This window comes from Drosophila miranda, chromosome 3, assembly GCF_003369915.1.
Source record: "Drosophila miranda strain MSH22 chromosome 3, D.miranda_PacBio2.1, whole genome shotgun sequence".
Lineage (NCBI taxonomy): Eukaryota > Metazoa > Arthropoda > Insecta > Diptera > Drosophilidae > Drosophila > Drosophila miranda.
The window spans coordinates 23,650,111-23,663,246 of NC_046676.1; the positions used below are offsets into that span (position 1 = coordinate 23,650,111).

The 13,136-nt window shown below is 48.5% G+C and overlaps 2 protein-coding genes across 5 annotated transcripts in view; one reads left to right on the plus strand and one right to left on the minus strand.

Annotated features, from left to right (window-relative positions):
• LOC108159204 (zinc finger protein jing) overlaps positions 1-13,136 on the plus strand; it is a 128,251-nt gene that overhangs the window by 105,510 nt on the left and 9,605 nt on the right. Inside the window, exon 1 of one of the 3 annotated variants that reach the window (XM_033391036.1) lies at positions 11,028-11,581. The exons of the other annotated variants lie outside the window; for them this stretch is intronic. The gene's annotated coding sequence lies outside the window, so the exon portion shown is untranslated. Of the gene's footprint in view, positions 1-11,027; positions 11,582-13,136 lie in introns of those variants that run through there. 3 annotated transcript variants of the gene reach the window in all.
• LOC117185702 lies at positions 1,839-3,550 on the minus strand. 2 transcript variants are annotated; one of them, XM_033391042.1, is made up of 2 exons: positions 2,594-3,550; positions 1,839-2,527 (listed from the first exon to the last, which is right to left on the minus strand). In XM_033391042.1, exons 1-2 carry the CDS (start codon positions 2,652-2,654, stop codon positions 2,217-2,219), a joined length of 372 nt encoding a protein of 123 aa, XP_033246933.1. In that variant the 5' UTR covers positions 2,655-3,550; the 3' UTR covers positions 1,839-2,216. The 2 variants fall into 2 exon arrangements, with proteins under 2 accessions (XP_033246933.1, XP_033246934.1); XM_033391043.1 differs by having other exon boundaries at positions 1,839-2,444; positions 2,594-3,544.

The following is a 13,136-nucleotide window of genomic DNA, read 5'->3' on the forward strand; positions in this document are numbered from 1 at the left end:
CCTGGGCAGCACTGCCACGCCCCCTAATTGCAGTCTTAAGGGAGGAGAGGGAACGCACACACACACACACAGGCACACACACACAGTTAAATTGGCAATTGTCGCATGGAAGATGAATGCAACATCGATGCATCTGAAGGGAACAAAACGACTCCTGGAGAAAGGGTCATATTTTGCACTCTATGATATTCAGATGTCGATCGTTTCGAAGGTATCAAAGGGTGCCTCTGGGCCCAGACGCGAGTGAGAGAGCGGTGGCCTTTGAGCGTGCCTTCTCTAAGAGAGAGCCCCACACAATATCTCCAGTTACTCAATCGGCTATTATATGGTCGGGAATCTGTATAAAACCCAGAACTGGTTGAGACTCTGCACAGAGGATTCCTTTGGCCCCAAGAAGAAGTCGAATAACCTATGATTGGAGCACTCCAGAACCCATAGGACTACCCTATATACCATCCAACATCTAGCTAGCATCGATATATCGGCAAGGGTATCGAAAGTTTCGAACCCTTCAAACGCTTTCTCATTCCGGAACAGACATCCAACGACTTCTGTGGCTCCCGAGCAGATATCAGAGTGAATGCAGGGCAGACCGCCTACTCCCCCTCCCCCCCACCCCCAACTGGAGTTAGGGCCCATCCCCCTCCAAAGAGGGTTGCAAATTCGTAACAATTAGCACTCGCCGATAGATGGGACGACCGAATGGATGGATGGATGGATGGATGGATGCTGGGAAATGGAACAGAAAGTGGAAAAGGAAATGAAAGTGGAAATGGAAATGGAGGGGAGAAGCCAGAGGGGGAAAGAGAGAGAGAGAGTGGAAGGGGAATTTGGGTTGAATGCCACTGAAATTGCATTGAAGGCAGAAGGGGCGTGGCCAATCTTGTGGCCAAAAACATAATTAATTTTCGGGTCGGAAAATGCCGAATATGTATTTCGAAATTTCCAAAAGGGGTGGAAAATGTCCAATCAAGCGATCGATGCGACGGTGTCGTATGACCGAAAACAACTGCTTTAATCTTTTAGATCTTCTGAACTAATGAGGCATGCCACACACACACACACACACACACAGGCACACACATGCCAATGTCCAGCGTCACCGAAAAAAAAGAAGAAATCCATCAGAAATCAAAAAGAGGAGGCGGGGCGGGGACCCACGTATATAAAAAAAACCAATTCCAATGAAATTTTTCAACCCACAGAAATTGAGAGAAAGAAAGAAAAAACGAAGAAAGAAACCCAAAAAGAACAGAGAGAACGGAAAGAGGAACGCCAGAGCGAAGACAACGGGGAGGGGAGAAGCGAGAAGGGACGAGGCATACAAATAGCTCTCCAGCAGCATGCAACAGAATACAATGCGAAGGAGAGACGAGAGACGAGTCTCGAAGAAGCCCTTTTTATGGTGCAACAAATCTCAAGCTGAATGAAAATGCTGCCAACGAAAGGGAGACGGCGACGGAGATGGCGACGGAGACGATGACGATGACGATGCCCGGACCAACGCAAAGTGGGAAACCGAACAAACAGCGTGCCCCAAGATAGAGTCGAGTCTGGCGACGGGGGTGGAGATGGCTTTGCCACGGCTACGGCAACACGCTGACGATGGGCCTCCCCATAGAGAGCTGTGTGTGCGGCTGTATAGAACACCATATTATTAAGTGTAGCCAGAAGCAATTAAGTGTAGATAAGCAAACAATAATGTTCCCAGTCACGTACAGCAGCCGCCTGGCCGGGACACTTTCTCGCTGGGCCAGGAAGGAGCCAAGTCCATCGCCTGGTCAATGTTCAATCACTCGAAGTGTATTGGCCAAGGGGACAGCTGAAACTCTTCACTCTTCAAACGTTTTATTTGCCATCCAACTGGCGGAGATACATTTAATTTAATTTCATTAGGGATACGCGCACCACCAAACACCCTCCAAACACACAGCAGAAACATAGATGAGCCACGATCCAGCTCATGACAGGATGTGTGATTGTTTCTATGGCCTCCCGTCTCACAACTGTTTCGACACACACACACACGCACACACACAAAAAGTTGGCAAAGTTTCCCTTTCGATTGGACACACCTCCTGTCCTGTTTCTGCAGATTCATGGAAGCCAGCCCTTAATTGATGGTTTCTGTGGCAACTGGATGCTGTCTGATCCGGGGCATACAACGGGGGGGGTTTCCAGCTCTCCTTTTCGCACAGATCACGAGAATTCGGGCCTCATGTGGAGCCCCAGCGTCGTGATGGCCAGGACACCGAGCAGGAGTGCGGGCCATGTCGAGGGACTCGCTCGATGGTGGCCCGTGTCCCCCATGTCGCAGAGGCAGCGATCGATGCAGCGCTTGCAGTAGGACACGGGATTCGACTCGTACTTGTACATGTGGGTGTTGATGGCCGCCTGGCAGCCGATCTTCGGGGAATAGACGCAGCAGTAGCTCCCGATTTTGTCTGAAAGATGGGCATACAGATGAGGATATTGGATACGGGAGGATGTCGGACGGAGAGCGAAGGGGGACCTTCGCCCCGCAGACCTGCAGAGAGGGGGAACGACTCGGAAGGAATGAGTGAGGGAATCGGGAATCTGCTGTGGCACTTACCCTCCACCTGCAGGAGCACGACGACGACCACCAGCTGCCAAACGTATCCGTATTTGAGCATTCTACACCCAAATTTCTGTCCAATATTTACAAGAAATTTTCTTGCACATACAAACTAAAATCTGGCACTCAAATCGAGTTGATTTATAAAAGAATGGTGCCTGGGATTACCGTTTCAGGCTGCCCCACACTCCCAAGGAATCCCAGGGATCCCATCCATAATTAACAGCATCCGAATGACGTTTGCATATTTCAGAGACCGGACCGCAAGACCCAGACCCAGACCCAGACCGAGACCGAGACCGAGACACAGACCCTCAATGAATTCCCTTCTCAGTCGTCCACTGGCGAAATTCCCCGGAATTCTGTGCTCATTATGCTACGTGGGCTGCTGCCATCGGAACGTTCCTGGAAATCGCCTCTGGACCCGCGATCCGACGCTTAAAAGAGGCCAGAAGAGCCGCTCGAAGGTTGGAAATGCATTTCTCCGCAGGATTTTCCCGATACTTTGTTGTTTCGTAGAGAGGGAAGGCGGCTCCCGACTGCAGCTCAAATTAGTCCGTTGCTAGGCATTAATTGTGCCCCGCAGAGGTGGCATTGCAATGCCATGTCGTTTGCCCTGTCGGAGTCGACACCATCCACCATCCATCCATATCCCCATTCACATTCACATCGAATCCTCTGTCGCTGCATTGTTATTCAAATGCTGCCATTAATACTTCGCTGGCAATTGCAAATACCCAACGACGTGGACGAGGACGACGCCCGTTGCATGTGTGCTGTCTGTGGCGTCGCCCCATCAGCCCCCAGCCCCCAGAGGCAGGCATTCAGGCTTTCATATGTAAATTTTTAAGAGACTTTTGCCCGGTGCGCGGGGAGAGGAGCGCCCTGGTCCTTTGCCTCGTATCTCCTTTCCTCCTGGCTGGGGGGGTTTTCCTTTTTCTTTTCGGGAAATTTAATATGCCAAAATGAAATTTCAAGTGTTTTGAATTTATTAACTTTGGCATTCAGTGCACACACACACTCAGAGTGTGCCCCCCCCCCTCCCCCACCACTCTGTGCAACAATAAAACTTCTCCCATGCTTCTCATCAAATATTTCTCCGACTATCTGTGGGGCAGAGGCAGGGCGGGGGGGGCTATAGTTTTTAGAGGCAAACCAAAGGGGGAACGAAAAAAATTGAAATCAAAATCATTTGTACGTCTGCCCGAGGGTCGGGGAAGCCCCGCATGACACCAACAGCAACGGCAACAACAATGGCAACAACAGCCCCGAAATCCCCCACCGAAATGGTGTTATATTTCAGTTCCATTGAACATTCTCCGCAGCTCTCTTTGGCGTTCTGCTCCAAGTCTCCCCCCCCCCCCCCCCCCCCCCCCCCCCCCAGCATTTAATGAATCCATCGGCGACTGGACTGCGACGGTTTCCAATTGAAGATTATTAAAGATTCCATTCGATTCCATTCGATTCGATCCCTGCAACGTTTACAGGCATTTAATGCTAATGGATTTGTCGGAAGGGGGGGGTGGGAAGCACCACCCGATTGATTGGGCCTTAAAGAAATTCCACTTTCCCCGTAAACTTAATTAACTGCCAGAACGGAAGAGGGAGAGGGGGCGAGTACCAGGCAGTAAAACTAGAAGTAAACACTGTAATTGTGGTCTCCAAGCCGATGGATGATGCCAAGTGGACCGCAAAGAAGCCTCAAAAACCCCATTCCAGGCCGTGTCTGGCCGCCCAGGCACCTGTCTGCTCGATGCCACAGCGTGGCAGAGTTTTGCGGCAGTCGCATGTGGATTAAAGACAGCTTGCAGCAGTGCTGCACGGACAACGGAGTCGGCAGGGAGACCCAATGTTGCTACAGCCAGACATCTACATACAACTTTATAGAAGTGGCACTGCCCCAGGCAGTGGCAGTGGCAGTGGCAAGTGGCAGTGGGAGACAGGAATAACAGACAGAGACAGACTAACTAGCACCGACAACAGGACAATTAAATTATGCAGGATTTTCCAGAGCCAGAGCCAGAGCCAGTGCCAGTACCAAAAGCACTTTGCTGAGCTCTAAGCAGAGCCTTGCCTCTGACTCCGCCGGATTCTGCCACACAGACGCCAACTACGGCTCCTCCGCCCCTGAATTTGTCGACTCGCAAAGAATTTGGAAAAGATTTTGCGTAAATTGATTTTAAATAAATTAAACCATTGACATTGTTCTCCTCCGGAGTTGTACTTCGCTGGCATTTTCCCCAGAATCCGAGCCTGCTTCCAGGGCAAAGAAAATGAATTTCCACCTGGTTGGACAGCTGTGGGTAAACAACTTTTCGGAAAGTGAAAATCCAAGCAACTTTTGCTGGAACCTTCGGCAGGAATGAGAGCGAGCAATGGGGCTTATGCGCCTGCAGGAATGGCATGGAATCTCTGTTTCCGGGTATATTCGTATACTTGAATCGTTTTGCTTAAGGACTCAATGGAATAATAATCTTTGATGGGGTAACTACTATTTAGCTCTGATCTAGTGTGTACAACAGCAGCAACCAACCTGCGGAATAGTAGAAAGAACAGACGAACGCATCCAGCAAAATAACGAAAATGTGCGTGTGAGCTTGTCCCAATCAACAACGACCATTGGAACGGAGACAAGTTAGTTTTTTACAACCGAAACCAAATTTTGTAGAAGTCTTGTCTTGTCTCAAGAGGAGGTATCAAAATCATCTAAATCATGTATTACATGTTCGTAGGATTCCCCAGAGTTTTCTAAGGTAAAACCAGATTATATTCACTGTTGGCCAATCGTTTTTGGAGCCTTATATCTTTCTGTCTGTCTGTAGTCCGTATTTCCGATCCCCTGTGGCAATCCAATTTGTAAGTCCCCCTCCGCCCCCGCACTCTGGCAGGGTCTCCCCCTCTCAGGTTCTTGTAAAGATAAATCATCTTTTGTGTTCGTTCCATTTTGTTGTTTCTGATTCGGTAACCGTTTTCTCAGATCTTTCCTCTTGAGAGTGTGACGGAGGGGCAGATGGAGATTGAGTTTCACCTTGGAAGATTTCAGTGTAATTCCGTCATGATTATTGGTGAGGGCACGCATTTTGATTGATACTTTAGCACTACTTAAAGGCCATCGGCCTCCGATTACCCCCCGTCTGTGCTCTCCGCTCCGCTCCTCTCCGCTCCTCTCCTCTCTCCCCTGTCCCCTCTCCCCTCCCTGATAGTTCCAATGAAATTCAATTTTCAGGCGAAATGCATTTCTGTGGATTCATCAATCTTTATCTGTTCCCCTTTTGGGGGAACGCTTGGGGCTGCCGCACGAAAAAGTTTATTTCCTGCGGCGTTTCGAAATTTTCAATGCCTGCGGCGCTCATTACATGACAGTAGGACAACGCGGTGGAGGGGTTTTGGGGGCGTGGCTAATGTCCGGCCGGTGGCACTTGTCTCGCGGCCGACTCCGACTCGAACTCCGACTCGGACTCGGACTCGGACTCGGACTCGGACTACGAGTACGCCTCATTTCGTATGCCGTTAGGCGGCCCCGAATGTAATTATTCAATACATTTTACGTGCCACGAATGCCAGAGAGCCGTGTGCCACGCCCCCGCTGCCTGCCCCTTGGCTGGGGCCTGCTTTCCACTTGAACTTCATTAGAATATGTTCTGTATGCGTGTGCGTGTGCGTGTGCGTGTGCGTGTGCTCGAGGAGGAGTCGTTGACTTCGTTTGCTCCCCCTTTGGCGCTCTCCATTCGGTACTGCTCCTTTGCTCTCCTCTTTGTTGTTCTCCCTATCCTTTTGGCACTTTTGGCGCACTTTTGCGCAATTTATTAAACATTTTATGGCGCCCCAAGGCGTACTTGCCCAAAACTGAAATACCTCCACCTCCCGCCTGGAAGACCAGTAAGAAAGGCAGAGAGGAAGCCGCAAGGCCAGCGGGTAGGGGTAGGGAGGAGCACAATGAACGGTGAAACGGAATGCAAAACTATGCCTCGCGACTCAGGTGAATGCCATAGAATCCCAAAAGCCGAGATCAAATCGATTTGAGGTTATGGCTGGATTGAAGGAAATTTCGAAAGGGATTATTCAAAGAGTTCAGGGGAGGGATTCAGGGGATCAGGGGTCAAGAGAGCAGACAAAAACCAAATGGAACCCCCTCAATCCAGGATCAATTCCTTCAAAAGGCCATCAAGAGTGCGTGAGAGAGAGTGCATGGGTTTGCATGGGTGTTAACGGAGCTTATTTTTCGGAAAATCATTCGATTTTTAAGAGCGATCGGGCCCTGCGCTGCGTTGACAAAAACTGTCAAGTGGCGTGGCATGCCTTTTTTCGACACTTTTCCAAACTAATTTCAAACTTTACACTTGCAGTCGGCCACTAGTCGTGGGGCATGGTGCATGGTGCATGGGGCATGGGTCGCGAGGCAAGTGTAAAAAGCGCAGCGAGTGCGAGTGCAAACAACAAACAAACTATACGAATGGTGGGGGGGGGGTTGGAGAAGAGCAAACAGCAAACAAACTACAAAGAGGAAAGGAGAAAAACACTGATTGCCAGACAGATTCGACAGAGAAAGGGATATGGAGGGAAAGACAGACGGACGGACGGACGGACGGACGGACGGACAGATGGCAAAGAACGGCGGAGAGCAATGTCAAAACAAATGTTACAGCACAGCGATAGACAGGGATGGGGATAGAGCGTGGAAGAAAGAGAGAGACACAGAGACAGAGAGACAGAGAGGGAGGATATGCCATCAGGCGGCGTATTTTTATGTTGCCCTGCAGCTGTGATTCCACTGTATTGTTGTTGTTGTTGCTGTATTTATTCCTGGCAAACAATACCCTCTGTCTCTGTCTCTATCTCTATCTCTCCCCCCTCTCCCCCTCCCGCTCTTTCTCTACGGCACACATGTCGCCCTGCGGTCGTCCGGCAGTGCAGTTCGGGCCATGACAGGGCACCGTTTGAGGATTTTGGAGTAGTTAATGGAATATAGGAATACAGGCACACATACACACATTTTCCAGGCCAAACATTTGAGAGCAAGTGGAACAGCAACAGAGACGGCGACAGGGACGGAGACGGAGACGGAGACAACAAATACCAACAATAGCTACAACTATTCCGGAAAAAGTTGGCTAAAGTGTTTGACCAACTTAAGCGACATTCGGTGTATCAAATGCTGCAGCCAAGCCGCACCGAACACCACCTCTCTTCGGGTATGGTATGCTCTATTAGTCCGCTCTAGACCCCATAGAGAGATTGGTATTTGTGAATAGATTGAATGAAGAGAAATAGTGTAGAATGGGTATCGTATTAAATCTCAGTTCTAGCATGTCCCCGAAGCTCCATGGAATAGATGATACAACCCACTGTTCCTGTCGATGTCTGCCTCATAGAAAGGATTGGGGTGGGGACACCACCACACATATATGTATACCATATTTATAGAGAGTGGCAGATCTCTTCCCAGTGAATGGAAAAAATTACATTTTGTTTGCCTTATAAATCCCCGATATGCCTCTCCCCCTGGTCTCCCCCGGCAGGGGGGAGGGAGGGTATCAATTATTCGGCTGTTACGGTCTTTCTTTTGCCGTCCATTGCTGCTGGTGATAATCCCTGGGCGCTGTTTGTGTCTCAGATCCAGTTTCAGTTCCTAGTCCTGGTTCTGGTCCTCGTCCAAGTACAGGTCCAGGGCCAGGCAACGGATGAGGCAGCCGAGACTGTGGCAGGGGCACAGGGTAGGGCACAGGCAAATTGCGTGTACAAACAGTGGAGAGCAGAGCTGCAGCTTCATTAGCGAGGGTTGCTCCGAACACACACACACACACACACACACAGGTTTTTATTATTATTTTCTTTATTGTTTAGCGCGCTATAATTGGGGTGCCACAGGGGAGTGGGGAACGAGGAGCGGGGCCAGGACAGTCGGGCAGTCAGGCAGTCAGGCAGTCAGGAAAGGATATACTCTCGCACAATATGTACAATGTATGTATGCACTCGCCTGGAAGACCTACATTCTGTTTACACTCCTCGACAGTCGACAGTCGACACTCGACTCGACTCGACTCGACTCATTGTGCAAGTGTAGGAGTTCTCGGAGGTCTCTGGATGTGCGGCTGGGGCGGCGGGTCATTTCTCTCAGGTGTTATTCTCTGAATTGCTGTAAACATAATGGCAGTCGTTTGCGATAACCATTTACATGCCTTGGCTTGCATTTCATATTAATTTTACCCTCTCAACACTTTCAAAGCCCTTAACGACTCCTATTCCCTGGCATACATAGTATTTAGCCACACTTGTCTGTTTCAATAGATCAATTGGAGATTTAATACGAATTATAATTGGACTTTTAATTAGTTACACAGCACAAGGCACAACGCACAAAGCACAAAGCACAAAGTACAAAGTACAGTGTCTCCTTTAACAAAGCTTAGGCATCATTTTCCACTCCTGTTCTTCCCCGACTATTTGACCCACCAACGGCAACAGTGATTAGCGATTGAGAAGGGTATTACGCCCCAATTTGGGGACTGTCCTTTCTATTATTGAACACACACACGACGTATGCCTCCCCTGGAATGGACCACATGCTGTGGCATGCCCTAGGTGTTAATGAAATAATATTTAATTTAATTTATCAGCCCTAATGAATGGCGTTTTGTTAAATATGTAGTTTCCCCCTCCCTGGAAAGAGTCGGGAATTAGCATACGGGAATACGGGGAAACAGAACCCAAATCAAATGTTAAGTAATAGACCCCCACGTACTATCCATAACTCATACATACATATACATATGTCGCCGACAGCCCCACATGCCACAAAGTGCAACCCCTTTCGGGGGGTTTTGTTTCCAAGTTCGAACCGAAAACTCTCTCAGCTGTCAGAAACAGTTTATAACGCCTGGAATTATGCCGTACATAAATCAGAATTGACAGGTTGGCAAATATGTACAGGGGGTGGTGGTAAGGGGGGGTTCCATTCTAGGTTTCTCTATTCCCAATATTATTTGCAGATTGGACGACGACTAAAAATGTGTAAAATGTATGCATAATTCCACAGAAATGATCCAAACACTCCTTCGGGCGGTGTGTGTGTGTGTGTGTGGGGGGGGGGAGTCCCATTGATGCTTCTGCCTGTCATCCATCCAAGGATTGGGCCTATACACTCATATATGTAATTTATGACCTGAGGATTCCGTTCCACTCCGGAAGTCGTGGCAATTTACCGGAGCGCTTCGGATTGGATTGGCCTCCTCCTCCGAGACGTTGCTGTTTCCGAATCGTTTTGCCGACTCGACAGCCTGCCTTTCGGAACTCCCCCACCACGTCCTATCCCTCATCCTGTCAAATTAGAGGATTATTGTTTTTTCAGATTCAGAAAGAATCCCCCGATTAACCATGCAACCTCCGCCTCCGCAGAGAAGTCATTCCCCGAGTCCCTGACAAATTTGTAAACGACATTTGCCTGGGATTTATGCTGAAAATTAAATAACTTTTTGTTCACGCCAGAGAAGACACCACCCCGCTGTAGGCGGTGCAGGGGGAAGGGGGGGAAGTAGGATGGAAAAGCGGGAAAACGTCTAAATAATTAGATAAACATTTAAGAAAGCGGCGAAAGGGACAAGCGAAAAGAAAGTCAAATGGGGAGAGTGACAAGAAGCCTAAACAGAAGATGGAACTGTTGGAAGAGGAGTAGGAGGAGTAGGAGGAGTAGCGGAGGAGGCAGGCAGAGGACCACAGCGGACACATAACGGCAAAGTGTGCGAGGGGAAGCTGTGCCCAGGAGTACGTGACCATAACATGAACTGCTGGCTGCCAGCGACCGACCTCCTCCTGCACCCTGCACCCTGCACCCTGCACCTCTTCCTCTTCACTCCACTCCACTCCACTCTCTCCTTTTTCTATACTTCTCTTGCGGACGCTCAGAGAGAGAGAAAGAGAGAGAGACGACGACGACGACGACGACGACGACGACGACAAACAGGAAATATTTAACGTGCCAACAACAAAAGTGAAATATAAATAAAAATAATAATAATAATGGGCAGAAATGTAGGGAACAGAGTGAGAGCGAGAGAGCGAGAGAGAGAGAGTTCCAAGAGTCAGTCGTATACCTTCGAGGGTTGCTTCGAAGAGCATAAATGCTCTCGTGCCTGCGTGCGTGCGTGTGTGTGTGTGGGTGCAGTGCGGCGTTCGTTTCAGGTCGTGTGGCAGCTTCGGCTCGCCTCGGCTCGCTTCGCATCTCGCATGCAGCCAATAGTTGCCGTTAGAATATCCACTCGGGCCCTTTTATACAGGGAATTTCTGAGAGAGCCGCAGAGAGAGAGAGAGAGAGAGAGAGAGAGCGGTTCGAAGTGAGCGGAAACTCTGCAGTTTTCCCGTTGTTTCCCTTTTCGAAGAAGAACCCAGGTTTTTGGATTCTATAAATCAGTCGGTACATATAGTCGATTCAGTCAGCCATTTTCTCTCAGTCAACCATTTTCTCTTAGCCCTGACGGACGCGGTGCCTGCAGTATAGCGGACGCGACGCGGTGCCGCATCACAATTTTCGGACATAGAACGCGCGCCGCACGAAACAGACGGACGGACGGGAACGAGAACGGTTCTTCCTCTGCTCTTTTGGCCCTTTTTGGATATGGATATTTATGCTACGCGCTCGTGTGTTCGTGTGTATTGTCGGGTGTGTGCCACTGTGTGTCTTTGGATAATTAAACCAACAACAGCCACAGCAAGAGCAACATAAACGGTGGGAACGTTGCAGCTCCTCCGAAACAGCTAACCCAAACGAAATGCGCCAAGGGGACAGTGGAAAAAGAAAAAGAAAAGCTTAAAGCCGAAGCGCCAGCGAGTGAGTGTGTGGAGTGGCGGAGGTCTGGTCCCCGCGGTCCATGTGGTGCCACAGTGTGAAAAATCCAATAGCAAAGGATACAAGAAACCAGCGGGAGCTGCTGCCTTTGGATACAGCTTGGAATACTGCTTCGGATACAACTACTTTGGATAACGTTAAATGTTAGTATACCAGAAGCAAAGGCCTTAAACAGCACTCGGGAATTGTGGGGCAAAGACAAACACTGTGCAGTGTAGTGGCAACAACCATCTCGTGCAGTGTAGTGTAGTGTAGTGTGGTGTAGTTTTCTGCTCTGTGCTCTAAGTAAAAGTCATCAAGAGACATCAACCAGCGTCAGGCGATTACGTCGCGTGCATTGCTCTTGCTCCCTCTTCCCACACCATTCCACACCATCCCATTCCATCCCATCCCATCCCATTCCACTCAGCTGCTGCGCATGTTTCTCTGTCTTTGCCTCTGCTTTTGTTCCTTGCTGCACTCCCCCCGCCGCTCTGCATATTACAGCATAGTTTACATTCGCGTTTACATCATGTGTTAAATAACTGTTAGCTGTCGCTGCTATTCTGCTGTCACTCTTTATTTTTCTCTCTCCTCTCTCTCTCAGTCCTCTCTTGCTGTGTTTGCCCAAGCAAATATGCAATGATTTTTTGTACCCCCTCTCTCTCTCACTCTCTCTCTTGAGCTCTTGTTATACCACCCACTCCCCCACCCGCACCCACTCTCTCTCTCTCTGCCCTTCTCGTTGGGCGCTGCTTTCATTCATGCCTTGCAAATGAAGCGTGCTCAATTGTTTGTGGCTCCTGGGAGAGGAGAGGGAAAAAGGAAGGGGAAAAAGTGCAGAGCGCGAAGGGTGTTCGGTTGGGTGGTGGGAGTGGGAGTGGTAGTGTTGGATACACACACACACACACACAAAAGCACACTCCAAGCGGAAGTGGAAGTCGCTTGCCTTTCCCCCCCGTTTGTGTGTGTGTGTGTGTGTGTGTATCTAATGGGATTTTCTAATAAAATTTAAATTGTTGCCGTTTTTGCTGGGCTTTTTCATTCTATGAATTTAATATGAACTGTGTGAGTGTGTGTGTGTGTGTGTGTGTGTGTGTGTGTACTCCTATGGCTGAGTATTAGTGCTGCTGTTAGTGTGCGTGTATGTACATATAGGGGCCATAAAGTCTTGCTTATGGCTGGAAAATTAAATAGAATGCATAATTCAAGAGTAAACTCTGCCGCTGAATGCATAATATGTTGAAATGCTGCAAATTGAAAAGAATCATCTGTAAATGAACGAGCATTCCGAAAATACCTTTCAAACTAAGGAACTGTAAAAGAAATACCTCATCGAGCGCATTGCCGGCCACCAATGAGAAACTTTAAAAACTAACCTTCTATAAATGGACAAATATCCCAGCGTACCAAATTCTATTTCAAATTCATTGAAAGGCTATCTTTTGGGACATGGTTATGTGATATACAATGTGCCGTCGGCAAATTAAAACCGCATTCAAGTCGAATATTTTACTATTTTAAAGTAAAGAAAGATATAGGAACTTTGTCTAACGGGTTCTGAACGGATTTTTACAACTTGTTAAACTATCAGAAATGCTTAAAAGAAACCCTCTGATATATAAATGCCGTAACCATGAATCTCTTATATTCTCAATTGTTTAAAAACTAAATGAAGTTGACATTAATTGCCTAATAATAATTATTATTGTTAATAAA